The sequence below is a fragment of the Cnephaeus nilssonii genome, assembly GCF_951640355.1.
Source record: "Cnephaeus nilssonii genome assembly, chromosome: 14".
Taxonomy (NCBI): domain Eukaryota; kingdom Metazoa; phylum Chordata; class Mammalia; order Chiroptera; family Vespertilionidae; genus Cnephaeus; species Cnephaeus nilssonii.
In genome coordinates this window covers 55,294,826-55,322,188 of record NC_137085.1, presented here as the reverse complement: position 1 = coordinate 55,322,188, position 27,363 = coordinate 55,294,826, and the positions used below count along the sequence as shown (strand labels likewise).

The 27,363-nt window shown below is 40.8% G+C and overlaps 1 protein-coding gene across 7 annotated transcripts in view; it reads left to right on the top strand.

The window, feature by feature from the left end:
• MPDZ (multiple PDZ domain crumbs cell polarity complex component) overlaps window positions 1-25,797 on the top strand; it is a 179,160-nt gene extending 153,363 nt beyond the window's left edge. For all 7 annotated transcript variants that reach the window (XM_079790095.1, XM_079790093.1, XM_079790094.1 and 4 more), the window contains 16 exons: window positions 649-729; window positions 6,393-6,485; window positions 6,574-6,648; window positions 7,869-8,043; window positions 10,378-10,523; window positions 11,477-11,560; window positions 11,773-11,966; window positions 13,992-14,139; window positions 16,344-16,430; window positions 17,314-17,404; window positions 18,278-18,321; window positions 19,118-19,240; window positions 20,643-20,747; window positions 21,301-21,413; window positions 22,807-22,930; window positions 24,776-25,797. In XM_079790095.1, the coding sequence (XP_079646221.1) occupies window positions 649-729; window positions 6,393-6,485; window positions 6,574-6,648; window positions 7,869-8,043; window positions 10,378-10,523; window positions 11,477-11,560; window positions 11,773-11,966; window positions 13,992-14,139; window positions 16,344-16,430; window positions 17,314-17,404; window positions 18,278-18,321; window positions 19,118-19,240; window positions 20,643-20,747; window positions 21,301-21,413; window positions 22,807-22,930; window positions 24,776-24,922 (1,830 nt within the window). In that variant the 3' untranslated portion in view covers window positions 24,923-25,797. The remainder of the gene's footprint in view (window positions 1-648; window positions 730-6,392; window positions 6,486-6,573; window positions 6,649-7,868; window positions 8,044-10,377; window positions 10,524-11,476; window positions 11,561-11,772; window positions 11,967-13,991; window positions 14,140-16,343; window positions 16,431-17,313; window positions 17,405-18,277; window positions 18,322-19,117; window positions 19,241-20,642; window positions 20,748-21,300; window positions 21,414-22,806; window positions 22,931-24,775) is intronic.
• The last annotated feature ends 1,566 nt before the right edge of the window (window positions 25,798-27,363 follow it).

The window sequence follows — 27,363 nt, the reverse complement described above, 5'->3', positions numbered from 1 at the left end:
TTGGCTGCATGTTTCAGATGAATAGAAGGAAGTAATAGAAAAAATAGAGAGAAAATTAGAGGATCCATGAGGGTCATCAGTGAGAAAAGGTGTAGGAAAGGAAACACTGTTCCCTCAGTAAACACATAAGCATTGGGATTTATCTGTACGTAAGACAAGCGGACTATTGTCTCCTTCTGGTGAACTGAATCAAGTGGTTTTCCATTATTATAAAGGGAACATTTTATTTTCTATGGGCTGTACCAAGCATGTCTCTTAGTGAAATGGAGTATTTTAACAATTTTCAGGTAGAACATTTAATAGCTCTTAAATTCACTTGATGGCTAACACAGTAAAGAATAGTGAATGATACCTCTGCTGGTGTTCTGTGTTTCAATGAGTTTCACTGTTTTGTAGCTGGGTTGCTACTAGATTTCACTATAGTGTAAATCAAGGCAGCTTGGAAAACCACATTGTGTCTCTGCTCTAAAATAACTGCTGTCTAAACACACCTCAGTAGTATTTTGGAGAGAATATACTGTTTTCTCCAAATAGTAATAATAAATTGCAATATATAAAATAATTTTTGTCTAAGTGGCTCTTAAATTTGAACAAATAAAAATACATGACACCCCATTGCCCATTTTGCCGTTTCTTTCTCTCTATCAGGCTGAGCCAAGTGTTGCCACTTCAGATGCAGCTGTGGACTTCAGTTCATTTACAAATGTGCAACATCTGGAGCTTCCCAAGGTAAATCTGCTTTGAATTGGATTGAAATGATATTCACATTGCTGTCCTCATCCACTGGTTCTCAAAAGTGTGGTCTCCACCAGCAACATCCGTCAGCATTACCTAGGATCTTGTTAGAAATGCAGGTGCTTGGGGCCACTCAGACCTGCTGAGTAACGGGGTGGTCCGCAGTCTGTGTTCAGTAAGCCTCCTCAGTGATTGCAATGAATGCTGAAGGGGGAGAACCACTGTGCTAATTGATATTTTAGTAGGGACCCTCCTTTCCCTCCTTTATGGCACCCCAAGGTATGAGATTTTGTGGTCCCTCCTTTGATCTATTTACCAGGGATCTGCCAAGAGGGAAATTAAAGAATAAAGAAACAGAAATGATGGTTTCTTTTCCTTCATAAAACTGAAAGCTCAGCCGAAGCCGGTTGGGCTCAGTGGATGGAGCGTCGGTCTGCGGACTGGAAGGTCCCAGGTTCGATTCCGGTCAAGGGCATGTACATTGGTTGCGGGCACATCCCCCGGTGGGGGGTGTGCAGGAGGCAGCTGGTCGATGTTTCTCTATCATCGATGTTTCTAGCTCTCTATCCCTCTTCCTTCCTCTCTGTGAAAAATCAATAAAATATATATTAAAAAAAACTGAAAGCTCAAATTCTAGAAGTTTTGTTAATAGACATCGATGAGGAATTTGCTTTTGAGAAGATCAGAACCTTCAGTTCAAATGACCACTTTAAAGAAGTAGTTTGCTGACTAGAAACCTGTACAGGCTGTTAGGTGCTGCAGGGCCATGCTGGTCTGCAGGTGGACAGTGGATGAACGAGAGTACAGGCAGAAAGAGCATTGGAGAGCTGAGGGAGAAGAGGAAGGAGGGAGGAGGAGTGGGGGACAGGAGGGTACTTACATGAGATGCTGCCACGCTCCAGGTGTGAGGCAGTGCAGCACGATGCTGAGGCTGAGCGTTAGAAGCAGTGCCTCAGGGTTGAGTCCCCACTTCAGCAGGTATACACTTGACACATTGTGTGACCTTCCTTGGCCTCAGTCTTCTCGCCTGTAAATTGGAGAGGACAATATGATCTTTGATGTAGGTAATTGTAAAGATTAAATGAGTTGTTTATCAAGTGGTTGGCATAATGCCTGGCACATGGTCAGACCCTGTTAAGCATTTAGGAGAAAAAAATACTGTGACTTTATTGGTTGCTTTTCTACAATAGATAAGTCTGCATATACATGTAAGAGAAGTCCTTCTTAATGGGCAATTCGTGTTGTAGGTTAGAGAGAAAAGAACAGAAGTCATTAAGGCCTTTTCCTCTTCTACCAAGAAGTCTATACACTTTAAGAATCCCTAATTCTATTTCCATGTAAGAGAGCTAATACCTTCCTCTTTCCCCTGCTGATTTCAGGGTTATGTTACTTTTCCCAGGTTCCAAATATGTTCCTTGTAAGAATCCTCTACTTCATCAAACTGACTTGAATCAAGAGCCCATGGTGATTAGTTTAAGAATTCATCTCTCCTTGCCTTTGCTTATATCAGGATGTCCTTCTGCTTTTTTTAAAGCTTATCCAAATCCTACATAACTCAAGACCTAGCATAATCTCACCTCTGTTTATTTAGAAATATTGCTTCAATATTCTGGCCTATATAATGCTTACTATTAATGTCTTCATTTAGTTGTCATGTAATCAAGAACGTATCTCTTATGCTAAACTTTCAGGTGAGTGTATTATCTATACATTTAAATTGCATATTGAGAGAAGTAATAACTCTTACACTTTTTCTCCCATTATCTTATGTGGAATTGTGTACCATAGTTCATACTAAGCATTAGGGAGGGAAGAGTGAATGCATGCTTACACATAGTATGTGCACAGGGGAAGATGTTAAGATCGGGAGAGTCAGGAAGGAGAGAATAGTTGTTGTATGAAAATTTGAACTCATGTAACAGGTCATTTTGAGTTCTGTTTTGACTCCTTAGAAACTCTCTTGACAGGTCTATTATCTTTTTCTTTTTAATTCTTTTTTTAAGTGGGAAAATAAAAGTATAAACAAAAAGCTCATAATGTGTATGTGGTTTATAAATGAACACCCAGTGGCTGCCTGAAATGCTAATTCAGTTTAACAGACATATTTTTTGTTAAAGATTTCTTTTTAGCACATTTTGCTGTAGGGAAATACATATACATCAAAGCAGGTAACAACATTACATGATTGCCAGAGATCTGTTTCATTTCCACTTAATTTTATACTATAACTGGAAGCTCAGTGCACAAAATTTGTGCATGGGTGGGGTCCCTAGTGGCTGCCGGCTGCCAGCCAGGTCCTTCCTTCCCCAGGCTGCCTGCCTCCGCTGCCGGCCGGGGCCTCCTTTCCCCCTGGTCGAACTCCTGGTCAAACTCCTGGTCGAGGGGACAATTTGCATATTAGGCTTCTATTATATAGGATGACAGTCTTCAAATACAATTAAGAGTTTTTCTTCTAAATTTTCGGGTCTCTTCCAACTTTAAAACAGTCCTCCTGATAATAAGAGTAGTTTGTTTGGTTTATTTCTACTTTTAATTCCTGTTTACTTTTTTTTAGCTCTTTAATTGTACAACTGTTCCTCCATAAATACGTTTCCTTAATTTGTTTCACATTCCCCTTATGGTGATGTTTTCATTTTTTATTTTTTGGTGATGTTTTAATAACTAGCTCAAAACAAAGTTTCTAAGATCTATTTTTATTAAGGATGCTCTGTGCTGTGGCTGAAGTGAGGTGGAAAGTTGAGCAATTAGAAAAGAAATTGCACACTCACACCCCATTGTCCTTACTTACCTGACAATCCATTATTGTCTATAGATGTGTATGTATTTGTTTTTGTAGTATATTCTAAGTGGAATTGCAGCATATTTATACAAAAACAGGCTCCATCAGTCTTAAGGAATGGATTTGTGGCCTCAGGACAGTTGACCTTGTGGCTCAGCAATGTCATCAGAGCCCATTCCTCCTGCTCCTGCACAGCTATACACAGTGGCAGCTTGACCCCAAGACTGGTCGTGTTCATAGTTTTAGAGTGACTGCGAACCATAATAGGGGTCAAGGGCTACTTCTTTCTCATATAGTGGGGGTTGGGAGATAGAGTGACTGTCTCAAAATTCTAAGCAAAACTCCTGAAATTCATCCTAACTGAACCAGTTCAGATCATATACCTTCTCCTGAGCCATGGAATAGAATTGTGCAACTAACTTCAATCATTCAGACTCTAACTGTGGAGCTACTTCTCTATTGCTACATAGGAAATTCCCTCCAAAGTTAACGATTAAAACAGTAGACATTTATTATTCTCACCGTTTCTGTGGGTCAGGAATTCGGGAGCAGTTTAGCTGGGTGGTCTGGTTCAGACTCACTTGTACAGTTGCCAGAAAACTGCCAGCTAGGGCTGCAACTCGTCTGAAGATTTGGTTGGGGCTGGAGGAGCCACAGCCAGCCAAGACGGTTTACTTACAGGACCGCCAGCAAGACACCTTACTTCCTCTGCATGGAGCTGCTTTAGTGCCCTCATGGCACGGCCCCTGGCATGGCAAATGACCCAAGAAAAAGAGCACGGAGGAAGCTCAGGTGCCCTTTCTGACAAAGTTGTGGAATTGCACATCATCACTTCTCCTTTATTTTGTTTATTACCATCACGTCACCAAGTCCAGCCCCGCTCAAGAATCCCTTCTTGAAGGGAAGAGTATCAAAGGGTTTGTGTACATATTTGAACACCATCACTGAAAACATAGGCAGAGAGAGGTGGGGGAGAGCATGTGTGTTATTTGAGGCAACAAAGGGAGGGGGACTGGATAGTCTAATGAAAATGAGTTTGTATATGAGTTTGTGCAAAGGAGTAAGATGAGAATGAGTGTTAGATAAACAGCCAGCAAATGCCTGCTGTAATAGTAAAGAACTTGCCCGAGTACAATAGAGAATAATAGAACAAATACTCTATGTCTCACTATAGAGTATATCTACTGTATATCTCACTATAGATATAGAGTATTACTTATTCAAACAAATGTTTCTTTGTAATAATAGGAAAGACCGTTACCATGGAAAATCCCAAATAGAGGGTAACCAAATGGTTTACGCTATGCATTGGCATTGGGATTTGCCAGTGTGGTAGCACACCGGCCTTCCTACTTCTCAATCCTGATTCTTTGACTGCTGGATCAGAGTTTGGGGTTTCAGAATACTGGCATGTTTAAAGAATTCAATTCTTTAAATTTTGAAGTAACTTTGGTTTTGTCCTGTAGAGTTATTAGCAGAAGGAATATGTGTCAGAACAACACTTGTATAATGCATCAAGCTTTCAAGCCCTTTCTTACTGCACTTGATCCTCACAGCAGCCTTGTTGTTGGGCAAATGTTATTATTCCTTTTTTGTTTGTTCTTAGATAAGAAAGTTGAGGTTTAGAGATATTAAGTGGCATATCCAGATTTCTACAGCTAGGCAGGAAGTAAATTAGGACCGAGTTCTGTTCACCCTAAAAGTGCAGTTTTGTCTTCTATACATGACCGATTGCCTGAAGGAGAGCAGTAGTGGGCAGATGCTCAGGGAGAGCCTGCAGGTTGGCAGGCGTTGAGTATCTCCCTCCTAAAAGCCACATGCTGGCGATCTCTAAAGTTAGGGAACCTTGCCTGGATGTCATGGTCATGATCCGAAAGGCCTGATAGCGGGCTTGGGCTCTTGTATACCTTTCAGAAGAAACATGGCGAGATTCCCTTTTCTCTTTTTTGCTTTACATTTTCCTGGATGGAGACTGTAGTGGAAGAGGAGCCCAGCTCAAACCAGAATGAAAATGTTAAATCCTGTTTTAGTTTTGTGAGCATTTATATTAAAGGTAAACAGTATTACGGAACATTTGGTTTTGATAAGAGCAAAAGTGGAAAATACAAAGTAGGTGTGGCTGTCTAGCCTTGCCAGGTGTTCAGGGCAGGTCCTTGGGCTCAGAGTTGAGAGCATTTTCACTCTGCACCAGATCAAAACACAAGTCCCTAGAGAAACCGCGCTGGGCCGGAGCCCCCGAAGGGACACAGCTGGCAGCAGTCATTGCGGCCTACCTGCTCAAGAAAGAGGCGCAGAGGGGGCGAAGGAGCCAGGCTCAGGTGTTATTTGGAAGCCTAGGCCAGAACAAGGAAGCAGGGGGACACTGATTCAGCCAGCCAGTTACAAGAAAATTCTCAAACATCATATACTCATTGAATTATTGAATACATTTTTGTTCCCAGGATATTTTGCTAAGTTACTAGAGATATGTTGCTGTATACATATGCTAAAGATACTAGAGGTAGTAGACATTTGGGAGAAGTGAAAATACTGGGTTAGGCCAAAGTAGGTTTACAGTTGTGGGTATGGAAAAGAGTTTATTCCTGTATTATTATGGATTAATTATTGTATTATTTTTCATAGGAACAACTGTAAACCTACTTTTGCTCCACTCTGTATTTGAATATTTGATGGAGGAGAAATTATTCCCATTTAAAAAAACTTGAAAGGTTGCTTAAGAGAAGAAGAAATTTCTAGTAGTAGATGTTAGAACAGTTTGAGTTCCTTTTTTTAGCCCCTGGGCAGATGATGATGTTCAGAAATTATGGCCGCATACCTTTCCATTTGAATAAAGTTGATGTTTCAGATTTTCTGAGTGGTCTTGTTTGTGTTTCTCTAGGATCAAGGGGGTTTGGGCATTGCTATCAGTGAAGAAGACACACTCAGAGGAGTCATCATAAAGAGTCTGACGGAGCACGGGGTCGCGGCCAAGGTGAGGCCTCCCCCTTTCCACATCAGAAAGTGGTGGAGGAGAAAGTTACTTCTGCAGAATCATTCAAACCTGCCATGCTTCCATTTAGGATGGGCGGCTCAAAGTTGGAGATCAGATCTTGGCTATCGATGATGAAGTTGTTGTTGGCTATCCTGTTGAAAAGGTATTTTTTTTCTTAAACAAAAAACGAATGTGCTGTGAACCCATCCTTAAGCATGGCCACGGTATGTGTGTGTGCATGGGGCCCTGTGTTTGTCTGTGTGGTTGGCCATAGGAAATCAGAGCTATGTGGCTATAATAGATGGATAGCCTTAAGGAAGAGAAAAGATTATTTGGAAGTTCTTCAATTTTTGTTTTCTATTTTTCAGTGAAGGCAATGTTGAGCTATTTTCTGTTGCCTGGTAAATTCAGTAGTTAGTGAACATTTTTTATAAATACCATTTCCATTGTCTCTGAGGAAAAGTTTAGACTTCTAAACAAGGGTCAACTTAGTGTTAAGACCAAAGGAACATTTTTTAATGAATGTTAGGTCCCATAACTAGTCACTAAGCATATTGCTTTATGAGCAGATTTTAGGACTCAGCCATTAAATATGAGATAAAGCCAGCTGAAGTTAGTCCAAAAGGTATGTATAACTTTTATTGGGATTAACATTTATTTGTACCTGTGTTTCCTCTTCCTCAGAAGTGTTCGTAATCCTTAGGAATCTCATACAGAAGTGCTAGGAGCAGGACTCGAGAGTCGGTGTGCGAGTGTTTCCATTTCTACATTGGCCAGCAAGAAGCTGGAATCGCTTGTTCCATTTTGTTTTAATTGTAGAGGTTGATCCCTTTACTCACATAACTCCATTTGACTTGATTTTTCTGTTGCATAGTTTTCCTTATCCTGCTTTTTGTTTTCAAATCTTAATTGAGAGTATTATAGATGGTCCCCCCCTTCCCCTCATTCCTTCCCTCCACCTAGTTCCCACCCCAATTCCATTTTTTAAATGTTTGTGTAGGCTGCTTCAGATTCTCTGTAGAGTCAGCAGTGGTAAAATACCCCAAATATAGTCCAGGGTTGTAGTGATCCAAAGAAATGGACATACCTAATTGGAAATATACAAAGTTGAAAGCCCTATACTTACATAAGGAAGAGTAGAGTCAGAACTGGACTTACAGTAGAAGGTACCTGTGGCCTTAATATTAGACAATTAAGGAAACTAGAATGAAACTATAGCCATTCTTTCTTGGCCCCCCAAATCCTGACAGGGAAAGAATTTGCCTCTGACTTTTCTCTCCACCATAGATGGTTTTAGAGTCCAGCTATAATAGTGACTTAATTGTATACGTCTACTAATTTGTCTTTGAATTTTGTTCCCCCTTCACACCAACCCCCTGCCAGTTTATTAGCCTTTTGAAAACAACCAAGACGACAGTGAAACTTACCATTCGGGCCGAGAATCCAGATTCCCAGGCTGTTGCTTCAGCAGCTGGTACAACCAATGGCGAAAAAAAGAACAGTTCCCAGTCTCCGATGGTCCCGTCACCTGGCTCCCCAGAACCGGAGCCCGTCCGAAGTAAGGGCTGGTCTCGTGAGTCCTGCACACCTGGCACCCTCGGCACACTCAGGCTCAGCAGCCGTCTCCACGTGGGAGCCAGCGGCCTGCCTGGAGATCAGTGTTGAAAGGCTGTAGTTAGGACACCCAGTACCCTTTGGTGAAAGCTGTATAAAGGGCAGGAGTACTGACCATTAGATGGGTGATGTGTGTGCTGTATGTTAACCGGCCTTAGGAAACCCATCCACCGCTCTGAGTGTCAGCCTCTTCATCTCTGAAACAAAGGAGTGGCACCCTTTGTTCCCAAGGACCTTTTGCTAAGGGTACCTTGACTCTGGGTATCTGACTAATGAATTAAAAACATCGTTTCGTACATTTCCTTTTTTAATCCTCACCCGAAGAGTGAGGATATTTTTTCCATTGATTTTTAGAAAGCGTGGAAGAGAGGAGGGGTAAGAGAGAGAAACATCAACATAAGAAAGATACATCGATTGGTTGCCTCTCACTCGTTCCCAGACCAGATGTGATACGTGCCCTTGACCAGGAATTGAACCTGCGACTCAGTCCTTGGGCTGACGAATTAACCGATCTAACCGTTGAGCAAAACAAGCCAGGGCTGTACATTGTCTTTTTTATACTGAGCAGTAATTTAACTTCTCTAAGCCTCAGTGTTTGAAATGGATACACTGTAAAATGGATACAGTGATGCCACGTCATCAGAGGAATCAGAGTTGCCTGGCACTATGGGAAACTCTTAAAAATGCTAGTCATTGCCACAGGTGTTTGTAGTCAACCCAAGCTCTGTCATTTGGGTCTAACAGTCGATCCTGTCAAATGAAATGGTTGTATGTGGCCTATGGGACAACACTTTTCTCATTAAAATGCCAGTTTAGTATATTGGGACAAACAATTCCTTCCAGTTATCTTTTTAAGAAAAATTACACTGGCGTTTACTAAAACAATAAGTTTCAAGTTTTGCAGCATTAAAAAAACACATTGACTTTTTCTGCAATTGGTGAAAAAAAATTTCTTTTGGCTTCTAAATTGCAATATTCAGTCCTTTGGACAGTTTTTTAAGGAAATAGCAGTTTAAGTTATACATATCTAATGAAAGTGATTATTTAGAAAGACAGGGTATTTCAATGAATTATTTAAAGATTGAATGGAAGTTTTCTCATTTTTTATTTTATGTTGATCCCTAAATAGCATTGTCTATAAAAATATGAACTGCTAAATTAAAACATAACTAAAAGAAAACATCTTACACCTGCTCGTACCATTTCAGGAGCAAGAAAATAGTCTGTCTCCGATTTCCTAAAAAGAGCATCTTGTCTATAAAGCTGCTTTACCAAGTGTCCCAGCTTTCCCCAAATATGCTGTTTGCTGGCTGCTCTTTGGTGTATCATTAAACATAGGCAATGAAGACTAGAATAAAATGAGGTGTGAACGTATGTTCACCTTGGTTTTTCATGATCTATTCTTGTCTATCCAATTATGAGCATACTAGCAGCCCTGTGCACGAATCCGTGCGCCAGTAGCTCGCCAGTAGCTCACTGCCACCCTCCAGTAGCTCTCCACCTGCTGCCCCGCTCTCCTGTAGCTCCCCCCATCCCCCCTCATAGCTTGCTGCCCTGCCCCCTCCTGTAGCTCTCTGCCCACTGCCCCACCCTCCTGTAGCTCCCTCCGCCCCCCCGCCCCCCCTCATAGTTTGCTGCTCTGCCCCACCTTGTAGCTCTCCACCGCCCACTTGTAGCTCGCTGCCCCACCTTCCTGCTGATCCGTGATCCGGTCGTTATGCAGTCGGTCTTTACATTTCACGGCATAATGACCATTACATCTTTGCATATTACATCTTTATTACATCTTTATTATATAGGATATGTAGCAGTATGTAATATATGAGTTTATAAAACATCAAGTGAGATGCAGGAAAGATACTGTGAGTGCGTCTCACTTGACATTTTATAAACTCAGGTATTAATTAAGTTCGGTTGTGTAATGCTCAGACTGGTTGCAGAAGAAGAGAGACTCTGGGTTAAGAAGAAAAGGAATCAAAGACAGAGAAGCCCTGAAAAACAGGCGCCATGACCAAAATTGTTCACGTTCCTTGTGCTCTGTGGCCTTCCCGGACTGTGTTTTGGGTCCTGCCACACACCTCATTTCTGAGCTCTACCAACCATGATTTCATAGGAAGTTTGTTTGGCTCCAGTGGAATGTGAAATATTGGAGTGAATTTGAAGTCTTCTTTGTCCCCAGTCTTGGGTCCACTTTTCTGCTCATTCTCCCAAAGACAACCAATGTGGTGAGTGTACTGCATATGCCTTCTAATCAATCTGTATTTCATTTCATGTTTAGGTACAAGCAGGTCGTCAACACCAGCAATCTTTGCTTCTGATCCTGCGACCTGCCCCATCATCCCGGGCTGCGAAACAACAATCGAGATTTCCAAAGGGCGAACAGGGCTGGGCCTGAGCATCGTCGGGGGGGCCGACACACTGCTGGTGAGGACACACCCGGAGGTGCTGTGAGACACAGGCAGCCCTTCAGCCAGCCCTGAGAGCACTATGAGGGAGCTCTCTATCAGTTTTATTAAATTACATATAAAGGCTTAGAAAATGTATCATTCCTTGTTATTTTCATTTGTAGGGAAAATATTTAATTGGGTGGGGATTGGGGTTTTTATTTTGAGTAGGCCAGTCTGACTGAGTGAGATTCTGTTATGCTTGTGGTTGTGACCTTCAGGTTCAAAATATTTCTGTGAGCTCACCAGTCCTTGCTGTATTTTCACTTACTTTTTACTGGACATGGTTGGGTTAGACACATACTGAGAGGAATCTATGCATTATTCATAAGCACATTTTTCTTTTTTCTTTTACTTATTTAAATCCTCACCTGAGGATATGCCTTTTTTTATTGATTTTAGTAGGAGAAGAAGGGAGAGAGAGACATAGATGTGAGAGAGAAACATCAATTGGTTGCCTCCCATACACTCCCCAACTTGGGATCGAAACTGCTACATTAGGTATATGCCCTGACCAGGAATCGAACCCAGAACACTGTTGATATACGAGACAATGCCCAACCAACTGAGCCACCTGGCCAGGGCTAGGCAAATTTTTCTAAATGCCAGAAATGCTTGGGAAATCGAATCATTGCATGTGTGGATAGGAAAAATGATGTATATCTATTATATATGTGTGTGTGTGATTTATATATTTAACCATTTTTTCTTTAAGCCTCCCAATCATTAGAAGTTTAATCTTCTTTGAGCCTTTTTAGCAAAAATGTTGTTATACTTTTCTTTGAATTTTGATGTGTGACTCACATATGGACCCAGTGAGTGTGTAACCCTTATCACTGTCTGTAAAAATGCAGTGTGTCTTGACCCCATTTCTGCTCACCATCCCTAGGGAAAATGGGATGAAACATGGGTGTGTCTTGTCTGGGTCCTTAGGGTGCCATTATTATCCATGAAGTGTATGAGGAAGGAGCAGCATGTAAAGATGGAAGACTGTGGGCTGGAGATCAGATTTTAGAGGTACAGATGCTGTGTGTTTGACCTTTACAGTTAACAAGGAAAAGGCTACTCTGGGGAGGGTGGTCTTTGTGCGTCTGTTTCTCTTTTCCTTCCTCCCTTTCCCCCCTCACTTCCCCTCTACGCCTTTTCCTCCCTGCTCTCCTCTTCCCCCTCTTCCTTAATTTTCCTTAACTCAGTGAGTTCCTCAGAGACCATGTCCCATTTATGTACAGGTGAATGGCATTGACTTGAGAAAGGCCACACATGATGAAGCAATAAATGTCCTGAGACAGACGCCACAAAGAGTGCGCCTGACACTCTACAGAGATGAGGCCCCATACAAAGAGGAGGACGTGTGTGACACGCTCACCATTGAGCTGCAGAAGAAGCCAGGCAAAGGCCTGGGATTAAGTATTGTTGGTAAAAGGTGAGAGAAGGGCAAACATAGTAGACCTTTCAGAAATGATGCAATCTAAGGTATTTTAAAGAGAACTAACAGTATTAGCCTCTTTATCAACAGCTGGTGTTCTGTAAGTGTGGAACATCCAAAGACATTGGTTTTGAACTTTTTCAGTGAGTATTTTGAGGGCTTTTGAAAGTACCCAACAAAAAGCTATTTGTTACTTTTGAGTACCTGCTATGTGCTGGGAAATATATTAGATTATGGAGAACAGAGTTAAGTAAGACATGGTACCTAACCTCAGAAAACTCACAGTTTGGTAAGTGAGAATTAAATACATTCTTGCAACAAAGAAATCTATTGATGAGATACAGAAATGCATTGTGGGGATCCATGGAAGCAAAGGCGAAATGAACCAAATGACTCTATTTAAGGGAAGTAGATTAGGAAACTTCTTTAGAAAGAGGTGCCTGAGCTGAAGCTAGAAGTAAATGATAGTTGGTTTCTGAAAGGGAATGGAGGATATTCCAGGGAGAGGATCAGCATGAACAAGAGCATGCCATCAAAAGGGAACAGATAGTAGCTTTAGAGGCTATGGTGGTAGATTGGTGCATATACATAAATTCAGTACCAAATTTATTTAAATATTTATATATAAGAAATATTAACAAATATATAGGACAGTAAGTTCCAACACCTTTATTCTGAAGATGGGAAAGGAGCAGACGATCAGATGGTGAAATGGCTTGAGGCCAAGACCTTGGCAAGAGCAAGTGGTGCAATTCACCTTTCAGTTGCCTTTGCATCTCAACAAGAAGTTGTTGGTTTATTTATAGTTTTTTTAATGAAATATTGGAATAGGTTAGTATTTGTTCATTTTTTATAAATCTCTCTTGATTGGAAGTTAGATCTATAATGATTTAAAATAAAAGGCAGCACAGCAGGGGTACTTAAGTTTGGAGTAACAAATGGTCTTAGTTTGAGATACACAATTGTTTTTCATTTTTAATAACGTTAATGATGATAACAGCAGTATATTTTTATAGGCACAGGTCTACATCTGTTTAAAGCTTCATTATGGTGTAGAAAGAATAATAGATTTCGTACCCAAGGACTAACTCTTACATCTTATATTTTGCCATTTGGTAGCTGTGTGACCCATACAATGAGTATTGTAGTAGCCACTTCTACACATAGTATATAGTTGTTGAATAAATATGTTTATGCAAGACATATTTAATCTATGAAATCTATATATATATAAAAGCCTAAGCGACCAAATGACCAGTCAACCGGTTGCTATGACGCACACTGACCACCAGGGGGACAGATGCTCAATGCAGGAGCTTCCCCCTGGTGGTAAGTGTGCTCCCACAGCCAACCTCCCACAGCTGACCAACCTCCCTCAGTACCTCCCCCCGGCCGGCCAACTTCTTGTGGTCCCTCATCCCACCGTCCAGCCAACCCTCCACGGTCCCTTCCCCCTACCTTCAACCTCCCGCAGTCCCTCCCCCCAGCCGGCCGGCCACCCCCCCCCCAATTGGCCCTCATCTCCAGCCAGGCCAAGGGACCCCACCCGTGCACGAATTTGTGCACCAGGCCTCTAGTATATAGTATATATTATAAGACATCAACTATTATTTATCATAAAAATTAATTCTAATATTGCCTCAGTGTTGATTTGAGAAGAGAAAAAAAACTTGTAAAAAGTAAATTTTTCAGTTAAAAGATTTCAGCCTTTTATTAAATAAGCATTGCAGCCGAAACCGGTTTGGCTCAGTGGATAGAGCGTCGGCCTGCGGACTGAAGGGTCCCAGGTTCGATTCCGGTCAGGGGCATGTACCTTGGTTGTGGGCACATCCCCAGTAGGGGTTGTGCAAGAGGCAGCTGATCGATGTCTCTCTATCATTGATGTTTCTAACTCTCTATCCCTCTCTCTTCCTCTCTGTAAAAAAATCAATAAAATATATTTAAAAAATAAATAAATAAATAAATAAGCATTGCATTACAGTTGAGAAAAAGTAATGTTAAAAATAAAAATTATGTTTGCAGAAATGACACTGGCGTCTTTGTATCAGACATTGTCAAAGGAGGAATTGCAGATGCTGATGGAAGACTGATGCAGGGAGACCAGATACTGATGGTGAACGGAGAGGATGTCCGTAATGCCACTCAGGAAGCTGTTGCCGCTTTGCTAAAGGTAAAAATCAAATGCCCAGAATAATTGTGTGCCATGATATAGAAGAAGGGGGATTTAACCTTGAGCTAGCTCAGTACAACAAGTACTGACTCCTCTTTATTTAAAATGTTCTCACAAATAAGAGATAAATAAGGAACTATATTTCCATAACAAATAATCTTCAATGCACAGAATCTTCATGCACATGAGGTTTGTTGCAGTGTTATTGGTAATAATAGAAAAACTGGAAGCTATACAGTTGACAAAACTATGGCAAGGGTGCACGGCAAACATATCTGTTTAAATTCATATTCAGGATAACTGTATTAACATGAAAAAAAAAACATAGTAGAGGCCCTGACTGGTTTGGCTCAGTGAATAGAGCGTCGGCCTGCGGACGCAAGGGTCCCAGGTTCGATTCCGGTCAAGGGCATTTACCTTGGTTGCAGGCACATACCTAGTAGGGAGTGTGCAGGAGGCAGCTGATCGATGTTTCTCTCTCATCGATGTTTCTAGCTCTCTGTCCCTCTCCCTTCCTCTCTGTAAAAAATCAATAAAATCCTATATAATAAAGAGCTAATATGCTAATTAGACCAAACAGCCGAATGACCATCCAGACGACATTCTGGATGACCGTCCGGATGACCTTCGGATAAAGCCAGGGCTGCGAGGGCCGAGCCCCTTGCACAAATTTTGTGCATCGGGCCTCTAGTATATTAATTAAAAAAAACACATAGTAGAGAAGGTGAAACAAAATTTTATTTACAGTGTAGAAACATCTATGTGAAATAAAATCTTATAAGTCTTTTAACAATAATTATGAGGTGATTATTGGAACTATGGAATCCTTGGTTCTTTTCTTCATTTTCAAAATTTTCTATAGAAGATGAATTGCTTTTATAATAGAAAATTTGACTTAAACATTTATTTTAAATTTCTTTATTGATTTCAGAGAGGAAGGGAGAGGGAGAAAGAGAGAGAAACATCAATGATAAGAGAGAATCATTGATTGGCTGCTTCCTGCATGCCCCCTACTGGGGATCGAGCCTGCAACCTGGGCATGTGCCCTTGGCTGGAATCGAACCTGGGACCCTTCAGTCTGCAGGCCAGTCCTCTATCCACTGAGCAAAATCGGCTAGGGCTAAAACATTTTTATAATAATAGATTCCCTTGACATTTAAATGAGATAAGTTGCAAGTAGATGAAAGAGGTATAATTTCTCACATTGAATAATTAATGCATGGAATTTGTTAACCCCTTCAGCTATATAAGCTGGAAATATAAGTAGGTTCAAGAAGTGTTTGATAAGTTCCTGCCCCTCCCCCCAAAATACCAAACAAACAGAAAAACAACTTATGAATAGTGCAGGTCAGGTTTTGACTTTTCAAAATTTGATTTGTGATCAATACTTTTATGAATAAAACATCTCTTGTAACCCTTGTCATAGAAGCAGCATGATAATACCTATGGAAGTACTAATTTGTGCTAGACACTGTCCTAAGTTATCCTATCACAACAATCTAGAATGGTCTCCATTTTTAAAATGTAGAATAGAGACTTATCAAGCTAGACATCTATTAAGGTCTCACAGCCAGTAAATCACATAGTCTGATTTAAAACTGTGTCTGACTGCAAAAGCCCAGCAGCCCAACACCCGCTTGTGCTGCTTCCACACCAGAGACTGTGGAGCATTTCTTGCAGCCTGTGATGTAATGCTTTCCCGTAAAGGGCCACAGGGAAATGGTCTTCAGTCCTTGTTTTGTGTTTATGGTAACATGGCTAATTTAAGCATTGTTTATTCAGGAACAGTGGAACAATAAAGAGTTCAGCCATTTATCTGAGTATCTCGGCTATTAAGAGCAAAACAAGTTGCTTTATTGTTTGTTTTGTTTTTAGGACCTGAGTTATTTAGTTCATTTAGGCTATCTAAATCAGTGTGTTTCCTGAGATAATTGCCCAGTTCTCAGTGTAAATTATGAGTCTCCATGTAAATTATGAGGTCATAAGACAGACATTTGGTGTGGCTGTTGCTGCTTGTTGTTACTACTTTGACTAATTCTATTTTTTTTAAAGTGTCTTTCTACAGAGCATTGAAGGTATCCTTGCCTATGGAAATTCCAAAAGGAACATGCCTTTAGAAACTTAGTCTTAAAGAATAAAAAGTGCTCCTAAAGGTGACTGTAGCACTTTATTTAAACATTTCCATTAACCCCCTGCTCCCCCAGTGTTCCCTAGGCACAGTGACCTTGGAAGTGGGAAGGATCAAAGCTGGACCGTTCCATTCAGAGAGGAGGCCCTCTCAGAGCAGCCAGGTAGGTAGCTCTGGGATGCACCTGGGCAATGCAGGCCACACGCCAAAAGGAACTCAAAGATGGTCTTGCCTGTGGGCTGGTTCAGGGTCGTGGACACAGGCCTGGCTCTCCGCAGCTGGGCACAGTGAGGCACAGAGTTTGAGGTAGAGAAGAACAAGAGCTGAAGCACAGTTAAACAAGGTATAGCTCTTGAGTAGTGTGTAAGTATTCTAAGGAACTTAATTTATTTTCTGACATGATTCTTTTTTCCATAATCTCAAAAGTTAACCAGTTAATGTAGGAAAGCCTACCAAGGTAATATGTTTTTAAAGTATTTTATAATTAACATTGATCCATCAGTACTCAGCTGAAAAGAATCCCAGGTAAGTGAACTGCAGATGCACCTCGCACATGTAAAATACGGTGTTCCACAGGTCAGGTCTCCTGTCAGGCCCCTCTCCTCAGTCCTGTCCTCTCATGATAGAAGCCCATTTTTGTCAACGTGTCCATGCAGACCCCTTGTTCACCCCTCACTGACTACCATCAGTTTCCTGTTGACTGGTTCCAATTCTGTCTTTAAGCCGCATCTGTGTACAGCATCAGTTTAAATTTAGAGGATTAGCTTGAATGAGATTATGAAAATCCACTAAAACTTTAGGTAGACTGGAATCTTTTTCATCCATCTTTTTAGCTTCAATTTATTTAGGTCAGTACTCAAAGTCTTCCTTAAAAAGAATGTAAAATCAGTAGAAACTGCTTAAATGCCCATCCAGTTATCAAATGCCAGTGTTACTTAACAGGTGTTTCTCTCTAGATGCATTAAAAGAATGGATTCTGAAATAAGTGGCGTGGAGGGGCTATTGTTCTTTCACACTCTCTAAGATAACTGTTTTTGCGTGTGTAGATGAGCGAATGCAGCCTGTCGTCCTTCACTTTCCCGCTGTCTGGGTCCAGTGCCTCCGAGTCGCTGGAAAGTAGCTCAAAGAAGAACGCATGTAAGATTGGTTACATGTTTAAGCATGACTTACTGGTTTGAATTTGACAGATTGTCCTTCCTGCTTTAATTTACCTCTGAGCTCTCTTTCCCCCAAATCTTTCCACGTACTATTCCAGGTGGAAAGATGTGTGTTGGCAAAAGCTCAGAACAACGTGAAGTTATGCCTACAGCAGCTTTTCCCGTTTTATGTTTACCCTACAAGACATACCAAACATTAGAATCGCATTCTGTATTTTTTTTCCTACTGATCCTATTGGTATGTTGGATCTTTATTTCCGTCCCCTGTTTTATGTAACACCGATTAATCAGAAGATGCCATTAAGAGAAGCCTTCTTTTTCCATGAGGACTGCAAAATTTTTGATTGAGAAAATTAATGTGATCCTCCTGTGTTTTAATTACATGAAATCATGATGCAGAGGGGTTTTGGCTTGGAGCATCGGTTGAAAGTTGTTCAAATTGAAGAAAATAACCATATGGCATTCTCTGTTTGCAATATGACTAATATTCTAGAAACTTAGGCATTTCCGCCCGTGAATTCTTTTTAATGTACCCATGACTTTATTCCTCTCAGCTGTGCACATGTGTCTTTCTGTCCAAAACACATTCTGTCCTTGTCTCACTCAAAGGGGATTATTCAGTTATATCACTCATGCTTGAAATAAAAAGGAAGAAATGGGACGGTGTGTGCATTTTTCCAACTGGAGGAATAAAGAGTTCTCGTGTGAGACAGACTTAATCATGGTTTCTAGCAACTTCAGAGCCCTTAAAAAAAAAAATAAGGGTGTGTCATTTAGTCCCATCCAGCTCCAGACATTGACTGAATTTTAAAAATGCTTTAATAACCATATTTTGTCTTTTTCACCTTTATAGTGGCATCAGAAATACAGGGATTAAGAACAGTTGAAATAAAAAAGGTAATGCGGGGGTTTGTGGGGGGAAGAAAACAGTGCAAACCCTGTTGACTTCACAGACACCTGCATAGGTGTTTTCCTAGAAGCTACCTTACTTTTTATCCGGCTGAAAGTTACGTACGACACACAGGAGAAATAGCTCAGTCAGTCTTTGCTGAATTTTCTCATTATAGTTCCTTGTTTGAAAAGTCATTGTTGGCACATGCTGTATTGTCAGGAACGGCATCAGCGCAGCCCCGACCTCACACTGATGAGCAGGCCGTTGCCTTCAGCAGATAGTTCCTATTTCCAGAAACAGATTCCCTTGACAGCCGTGCACCAGAGAGAAGATAAAAGCAGCCACAATTTATTGAGCCTTTTCTGTGTGCTGAACACGCTTGTAGACGCTCTGTGCCTCCCGTCACCCTCTCCTTTAATGTGCACTGCAGCGCTTTGTGAGTGAATGTCTAGTATTCATTGAGAGGAGTGGACTTGTTCCAGGTCCCAGTGTCTGTAACTGGGGGTTCCTGGCTTTGAACACAGATCTCTCTGGTTGGAAAACACTTCATCAGCTTACCTACTCTTTGTCAGTTCACGACATGATTTTCACTGCTCAAGTATGATTTCTTTCGCAGATGCTTATTTCCCTAACTAAATCACACTAAGGACCTGTGTCAAATAAAGTAATGCAATTTTTTTGAGCTTCATTTTTCACCCTTACACCTAGAGGATCAGTTAACTATAGAATATTGTGCCAAAGAAATCAAAAGTCAATTAAAAATATTATATTGACCAAAATACTCTCTCTATTCCATGGCAGGGGCCTACTGATTCACTGGGAATCAGCATTGCTGGAGGAGTGGGCAGCCCACTTGGTGACGTTCCTATATTTATTGCAATGATGCACCCGAATGGGGTGGCAGCTCAGACCCAGAAACTCAGAGTAAGTTGAACTAATGGCCTTGGTCGCCTTTGCAAATTTGGCCAAAGTTTTGATAAACCTTTTGAATCTGCCACCGGTTGCAGGAAGTTTTAAATGTCTGTATCTGCTTTTAAATCCGCAAATCCAACCACAGCAGGGCTTGCTTTGAGTAAAAGATGCAGAAAAGTAAAAGAAAGGAGAATTTGCTATTGTATGCAAATTTGCAAGCAAAGTAAATGAGAAGATTTACTGTTGTCTCTTAAATTTTTTACTTGCTTGAAACTGTAGAAGAAGTTAAAAGAAAACAGGGAGTGTTTCAGAATACCAGTATGAGGTGAAAATGTTTTCCTTACACATTTCATTGTTTAAGTGCTGATTTAACTTTATGAAGTTGAAAATGATCATTCATGTTGCATTGGATTATCAGTTTTGCAAAAGTTCAATATACAAGCATGGACAAAAGTAGGTTTACTGTTGTAATAAAAATGCATAATACAATAATTCAGAAATAATAATACCAGAATATACTCTTGTGTTTCAAGAAGTCACAAACTGCAAGCCTCCTGTAAACGTGACATAAATTGTCAAACTGTACAAAACTTGCTTCAAAGTTGAGGGATTATCCAAACGTAGAGCACTATGATGGAATTTATGCAAACTGTTCAGTTGTGAAATCACTTGAATATTCCATTCATGTCTATAAAGTAAAATCTGTGTGGCCTCGTGTCAAAATGGTCTCGAAACATAGCCACCTCTGAGTTTAAATAATGTCTAAATGGGGGGTGGTCCAGTCTCCTTTGATATCTAAATATATGAACGACACTTAAAAATTGATTGTTACATGCAGCATAAGGGTCAGAAAACCCTTCTGTAATGGGCCAGTGACCCTTTTAGGGCTTGTGGACATGAGGGTCTGTTACAACTGCTTAGCTCTGCCCCATGAGTGCACCCAGGTAAGTATAGCAGACTTAGTTCACCAAAATAAGCAGTGGGTCAGACGTGGCCTTTGGGTCATAGTTTGCCCACCCCTGACTTATATAGTCGTGTGCAATGTGTATAATAATAATGTCCGGAGAAATTCTGGTTTCCAAAGAGCATCAGATATCTTCTTTTTTCTTTAATAGGAAGCAATGTCTTACCCAGGAGAAACAAAGAGAAGAGTGATTTTCCCCCTCCCCCCTGGAGACTATAGCACTCAGTCATCATGTGTAACTTTGTCTTATGGTTACAGCTGCTTGGAATTAGCGGTTTCTTTGGGTAGATTCCCATTGCTGATAGCAGTGTGTGTGTGTGTGTGTGTGTGTGTGTGTGTGTGTGTGTGTGTGTGTGTGTGTAGGGTAGGGAAGGAGAGGATTGCTCAGGCCTCGGTGTCCCTCTCTCCGTGGCTGCTTTTGCAGATGGCTGTTTCTTTCTCTCCCTGCAGGTTGGGGATAGGATTGTCACCATTGGTGGCACTTCCACTGAGGGGATGACTCACACCCAAGCAGTTAACTTACTGAAAAACGCTTCCGGCTCCATTGAAATGCAGGTAAGATGTTTCTCCCAAACACGACTCAGAATACAGGGAGCGTGAGGACACATGAGCTTTCATGTTAAACCAGTAAAAACGCTTAAATCTCCTGTTCTTATTCCATTCACCATTTCCCTTGACCATAAATGATTACATTGAGAGTTCTAAGAGAGTAGGTTGGAAATACATTCTGTCACATTTATCCTGATGCATTTGTTGTTTCACACATTATATCCAAGGGGGAAAAATGCAAGGTCTTAGCAGTAAATGGTCAATTGCCAGAATGGTGTAGGTGGCTTATAATCTAAAGATCTTTAAAAATTAATTGCATGTGATAGCATGTTTGAAACCATCAAAGATCTTGATAGAATTGAAGTAGTAAAATATTTTTATTGTTCATGAAAGAGGCCTCTGGACCTTGTGAAATTTCTTTCTCTTTGGCTTTATATTATATTAACAAATGATTAAGTATACAGTAAAATACATGTTTTAGTCCAAATGCTGCTTTTGAAGAAAGATTGCTGATCCTTCGCCACATGAACTTGTGTTTTTCTCCTTCTCCTCTGCTCAGGTGGTGGCTGGCGGAGATGTGAGTGTGGTCACAGGGCACCAGCAGGAGCCTGCCAGTTCCAGTCTTCCTTTGACTGGGTTGACATCAAGCAGTATATTTCAGGATGATCTAGGGTGAGCTCATATATTATGGTCTGTATGTCCCTACCGCTCACATAAGGGTGAAATAAAAGGAGATGAGGGATAAAATATAAAAATCAAGTGTTTCTAAAATTTTAAGTAATTATGGCATGGATTTATTTTATCAAAGATAGATAGATAGGTAGATAGATAGATAGACAGACAGACAGATAGACATGTCACTGTGCATCTTACATTGTCAGCTCTGAGTTTTTGGGGAGTACATTTTAGTCTTGATGTCACTACCCTGTGTGACATGGAACAAGCCAGACCTGTCCTTTTAAAAAAATCCGACATTGTCTACTCAATCATCTTTTTGATAAAAAAAATTCAGTTATTCACCACCTGAGGACAAAAGAATTAGAACATAGAGAGAGGAGAAGAGAGGAGCATATTAGCATCTATACTAATAAAAGAGAAAGATGCAAATTGACTGTACCTCCGTGACGCCCACCAGCCAATCAAGAGTGAGTATGCAAATTAACCCAACAAAGATGGCAGGTTAATCTGCATACACAGGCACCTAGCGGCAGGGGCAGGATGCTCTGGGCCTCTGGGCAGCATGGGAAGGCGGAAAGGCAGCTCCGGGTTGGAGCAAAGGCAGAAAGGCGGCTCCGGGCTGGAGCGAAGGCGGAAAGGCGGCTCTGGCTGGAGCAAAGGTGGTGCCGGCAGCCAGGGGAAGGAAGGCCCATTCTTGCATAAATCTTCGTGCATCGGGCCTCTAGCTTTTAATTAATTTGATTCAGCTTTTACATTATTGATCATTGATTTTTCTCTCCGAGCTTGGGAATACTGGTGTTTATGACTTATTCCAAGATGGTCCTCTACACTTTAGCCCTCTCATTTTATTTTATTTTATATATTTTTATTGATTTTAGAGAGGAAGGGAAAGGGAGAGAGCAATAGAAACATCAATGATGAGAATCATTGATCGGTTGCCTCCTGCACGCCCCCTACTGGGGATCGAGCCTGTGACCCAGGCATGTGCCCTTGACTGGAATCGAACCTGTGACCCTTCAGTCCACAGGCCAATGCTCTATCCACTGAGCCAAACGGGCTAGGGCAGCTCTCTCACTTTAACTAAACTGGAAAAAGAATGAGCTTCTCCATGCAATGAGCACCTGCTGTGAATATGTTAGTTTAAGAGAACTGATAATGAGTAATAGAGTTAGGGTGTTAAATAGAATTTCATTGGATTATGTAAATTTAAAGTGCTGAGCCCAGCACAGACTGACTGATAATTGAAGCATGCCCAAAACACCCGTAATGTACTCACCATCAGTAACACAGAGAATGATGCTAGTTTTTGATAATCCTTAACTTGCAGGTGCACAGTAATATGTAAATTCTTTGAATCCAAACACTTTTTTCCTTCCTTTTACTATAGACCTCCTCAGTGCAAGTCTATTACACTGGACCGAGGACCAGATGGCTTGGGCTTCAGTATAGTAGGAGGGTACGGCAGCCCTCACGGAGACTTACCCATTTACGTTAAAACAGTATTTGCGAAGGTAAGATTGCAAATTTTAACCACCCTCTCCCCCCACTAAACATGCATTAATTGTGGTCAGCAGCTGGCTTATTAGTTTATGGCCTGAGGTAACGCCAAATGGTTAGCAGTTGATCATTTTCTTTTGGAACTCCCTACAGGAATGGATCATTAAATATTTTTGTACAATTTGAGGTTTAGTTATGTTTTAAGGAAAATAGGCTCAAACTGAAATTCCATGGGAATTCTTGACAATATACATGAAAATACTAATGACCATTAGACAGTAACACCTGATTTTTTTCTTTTGAAAACAAGTGGCATATGATTGAATGTCTTTGGAAAATAGGGCACTTTAAATATGTATGCTCTAATATGCTGGCATTTTTCTTTTTTGGGCATTTTTTTGTTGTGAAATATAAAACAGGAACAGAGAAGTATATAATATTGATATGCAGATTAATTGGGCATTCATTTTGCAGTTTAATGTAATTGAATAAAATGGAAAAATAATAAGTAAAATATTTTGAAGAGTATCCAGAAGCTCTGTCACCTGCAATAAATCAGAATTTGCAATTAAGGGATTTAATTTTTTTAAAAGAAAAACCATTAGTATATAGTTGTAAGTATATAGAAATCTGTTCTCTGTTAATGATGTTTAGACTAAGAAAGAATAAAGTTACTGGGGCATCAGTGAAGTATTAAAATAATTTAAACCCATATAATTATTTGTTAATATGTTGTTAAGGCATTTCTGAGGAGCTACAAAATTGGAACAAAATTTCCTATAGGAGAAAATCTAGAATCTGAAGGTTTTACACAGCAAAGGAACACCACTTTTATCAAACCTATGGAATGATTTGCGACAGGGGCTTGAGATTAGTGCTGTGGTCTATAAAGTGCCTACCAATGGAGGTTTCATTCTGTTATTTTGGAAAAAAATTATTATTTTAACTAGTTTAAAGTGCTGTATATACGGCAATCAAGCCATAGACTTAATTTATGAGATTTTTTAAAAGCCACCGGTAAGTCCAAGAATACAAACATCTTTGCCAGTGAATAGAAGAGTCACGCAGTCCTTTTCCTCAGCCTGGGAGCAGTTTATTTAAGGCATGCTAGTTAGAACATATTTTAAGAATTTCATCATTATGGATTCTCATTAACTTCTCAGTATTTTAATCTTACATTTAATTGCATAAATGCCTCCCATAAGCATGCCTTCAGATGTGGTTCTTTTTTAAACAGCAATGTCTGTGTTTAGTCTTAATCATTAGGGCCCACAAAGAATATGAGCACTCCACCTCCCCTTGGGAAGTAAAGAACCAGCGAGCATGAGCTGCCTTTTTAAAACCACAGAGAGAATTTATGTTAGAATTGGCAGGATTTGTGCCTTGCCCTGCCCTTGGACTTTATGCTTCTGCAAACCTTTGGGTTTCACAGCCCTCATGCCCTTGTCCTATTTTAAAAACTGCTCTTGTCCCCACCTAATCCTTTGTTTTCTTTCTGCAGGGTAAAAAAAAAAAAAAAATCCTAGATTCTGTGAAATCATTTCTACTAGGCAAATTCCCCAATACTCTTTATTAATTTGGGTTCCTGCCTGCTATGCTGAAGAGCCAAACCAACCATTCAGCCAATCTATTGACTGCTAAATTCTCTCTCAAATAGGAATTTCATTGCTAGAACCATTTAGGAGAAAGGTCTCCTTTGTGTATGTTCATGTTTGCTGAGGGGCTGTGGAGTGCCCCAGGAGCTCGGAGAGCCGGGGGGACCTGCAGGTCCACTTATGTTCTTGCCCAGGTCTTGTTCTGTTGTAAGCCTGTGGGGCAGCATTTTTTGAGAAGTCAACAAGCCTACTTTACATCTGCAGGGAGCAGCCTCCGAAGATGGGCGTCTGAAAAGGGGTGATCAGATCATCGCCGTCAACGGGCAGAGTCTGGAAGGGGTGACCCACGAAGAAGCCGTGGCCATCCTGAAGCGGACGAAAGGCACGGTCACCCTGACGGTTCTCTCCTGAAGCGGCCGCCAGAATTGAGCCAACGCAACCCCTCGCTCCCATCCCACCCTGCGGGGAGAACAGGACTGGCCCTGCGGGTGCCCTTCCCACGCTGTGTTCCTCTCCTCGTGCTCTTCCAGGCTGTAGGGAAGGCGCCATTTACGTGTGTCACTCGCACGTGCCAGTGATTTTCTCACTGACAGCCTAGCCTCATGTTTCCCTCCCTCCTTACCTATGGTGACCGTAAGCTCAAAGGTAGGACGATTTGCATAGTGAAATCATTCTTTCTTCCTGAAGACACCTGACATTGTATAGTGACACGGGCAAGAATTACTACATGCTACACTGGTTAGTAGAGGAAGAAAAAAAATAATTCTAAAGCTAACCATGAGAAATGGCTTTAGTCAAGGTGAAAGTGAAAATATAAAATAAAGAAGGAAATGTCAAGTTTTGTAAAAACGCCTCGTTTTGTCAATCTACCCCTCTCCCTATTACTAAATAAAAAATAAATCAGTTTTTTTCTATTAAAATGTAAAAAAAAACTCAGGATTTAAGATATTTGAATATTATAAAAAATTGCATCTCCCACCTTTAATATACACATATATTGCTCCCTCTGAAAGTGGGTTTCTGAGATGGAGGAAAGAGCAAATGTCTAAAGCAGTGTCCCCAAGTTTGTAAAGAAAACATTTGAGGCACATCTCCGTGGTCGTTTTCATTTCCGACCTGTTATAAAACGTTCCTGTGATTCCACAAGTGAGAGGAGGATGCCGCCCCGCACTGACTGTCATTTCTCTTGAAAGCAGCTGTGCTAACTGTGGAGGAACATCGAAGGCGCTCAGCACCTCAGCGCTGGCTCTAACGGATGCAACACTAAAAACATGTTCGCGCACTCTGCAGTTGCTTTTCAGTTCGTATCATCTTAATGAGAGAGAAGAAAGCAATGTGTTCGTAATTATTTTGGTTGTATGCCATTAGAAAATCGATAGAAAAATTAAAGGGGATTAACATAACTTTACCCCATTGCTTTATATTAACATCTTATAATACAATGGTTTCAGACTAAGGAAACAGATGGAGCTGTTTATTGAGACAACTGGTGAGGAGTTATCATGTGTTCATTCCCATTTTAGAGCGTGAAACTCCTACATTAGAATATATAAAGTCACTTTAAATATTATCTATATTTGTAACAGAGGTAGTGTACAGATATTTTATTGCAGCACTTTGGTGTGAATGCAGAATTGAAGTGAATAAAGAAGAAGCTTCATGGTGCACGAATAAAGAAGCAGGCATATTTTTTTGTTTGTTCTTTTTACTGGGGAAAAGTTTTATGTTGTTTAAGGTTTATAATTTAAAATTGCTTTTTATCATGTCTAAGTGAACATGTGGCATCCATAGTTACGATTAGGGGAACTTTGGATGGCGGTATTATGAAAAGCTCAATATTCTTTACCTCTAGAATTGGTACTGATGTGAAGACGGACTCCTCATGGAGCAGAGGAAGATAAGCAGCGTTACAGAAAGAGAAGCGTCTGCCTGTGCGTGGGTTTCAGAGACGCTAGTAATGCAGTCATATTGTAAGTTCTCTAGGGGAGTCCAAGCTGAAGTGTGTCCAGGTGGAAAAGTCATAATGAAAATTATTTATATTAATAAGCATGAAATGTCTGCTTTGAACACTGAGCAAGGATGGGGAACTTGTGTTGTATTGATTCTGCCCTTAATTAGCTAATGAACATGTGCATTTCCTCTGATTCATCTCATCTGTAAAATGATAGCCTATTTTATCTCAAAACGTGTATCTAGTTCTAAAATATAAGAATTCTGCGATTCTTAGTTACATTAAATGAATGGACAACTCTACACATGGGCACTTTGGGAGCTATTCTCCTTATTAACCAATCGTTGTAAACGGAGGTACTTGATGGGACAAAATTCATTTTAGTGTCTCAGTGACACATCTAGCTCCTTAGTCGTCCCTTAATGGTCCTCCGTCATGAAAGTATGTCAGGTGGGCCACTGGAGGCTGAGCTACCCTCCTTTGTAAGTTTTAACTAGCAAAGATTTTTATGAAGGACACTATGTCAGATTCTAGGGAGACAAGTTAACAAACCAAAGCAAAGTGTGAGTAAATGTGTGGGAGTATCCTAAGGAGAACAGTTCAGTGGGTATCTGCACCAGCCTGATACCTACCCCCAAATTCATGCTCACCGGGAACCTCGGACTGTGACCTTACCTGGAAATAGAGTCTTTGCAGATGTAATAGTTAAATTAAGGTGAAGTCATACTGGATTACAATGGGCCTTAAGTCCTTTGCAGCAGACCATGTAAAGATGAGGGGGAAAGAGAACTCCTGGGACCACAGTGGGTGGAGAAACGGGAGGATCTTTCTCCAGGGTCTTCAGAGGGAGCTTTTCACCTTGATTTCAGACTTCTGGCCTCCAGCACCGTGAAAGAATGCA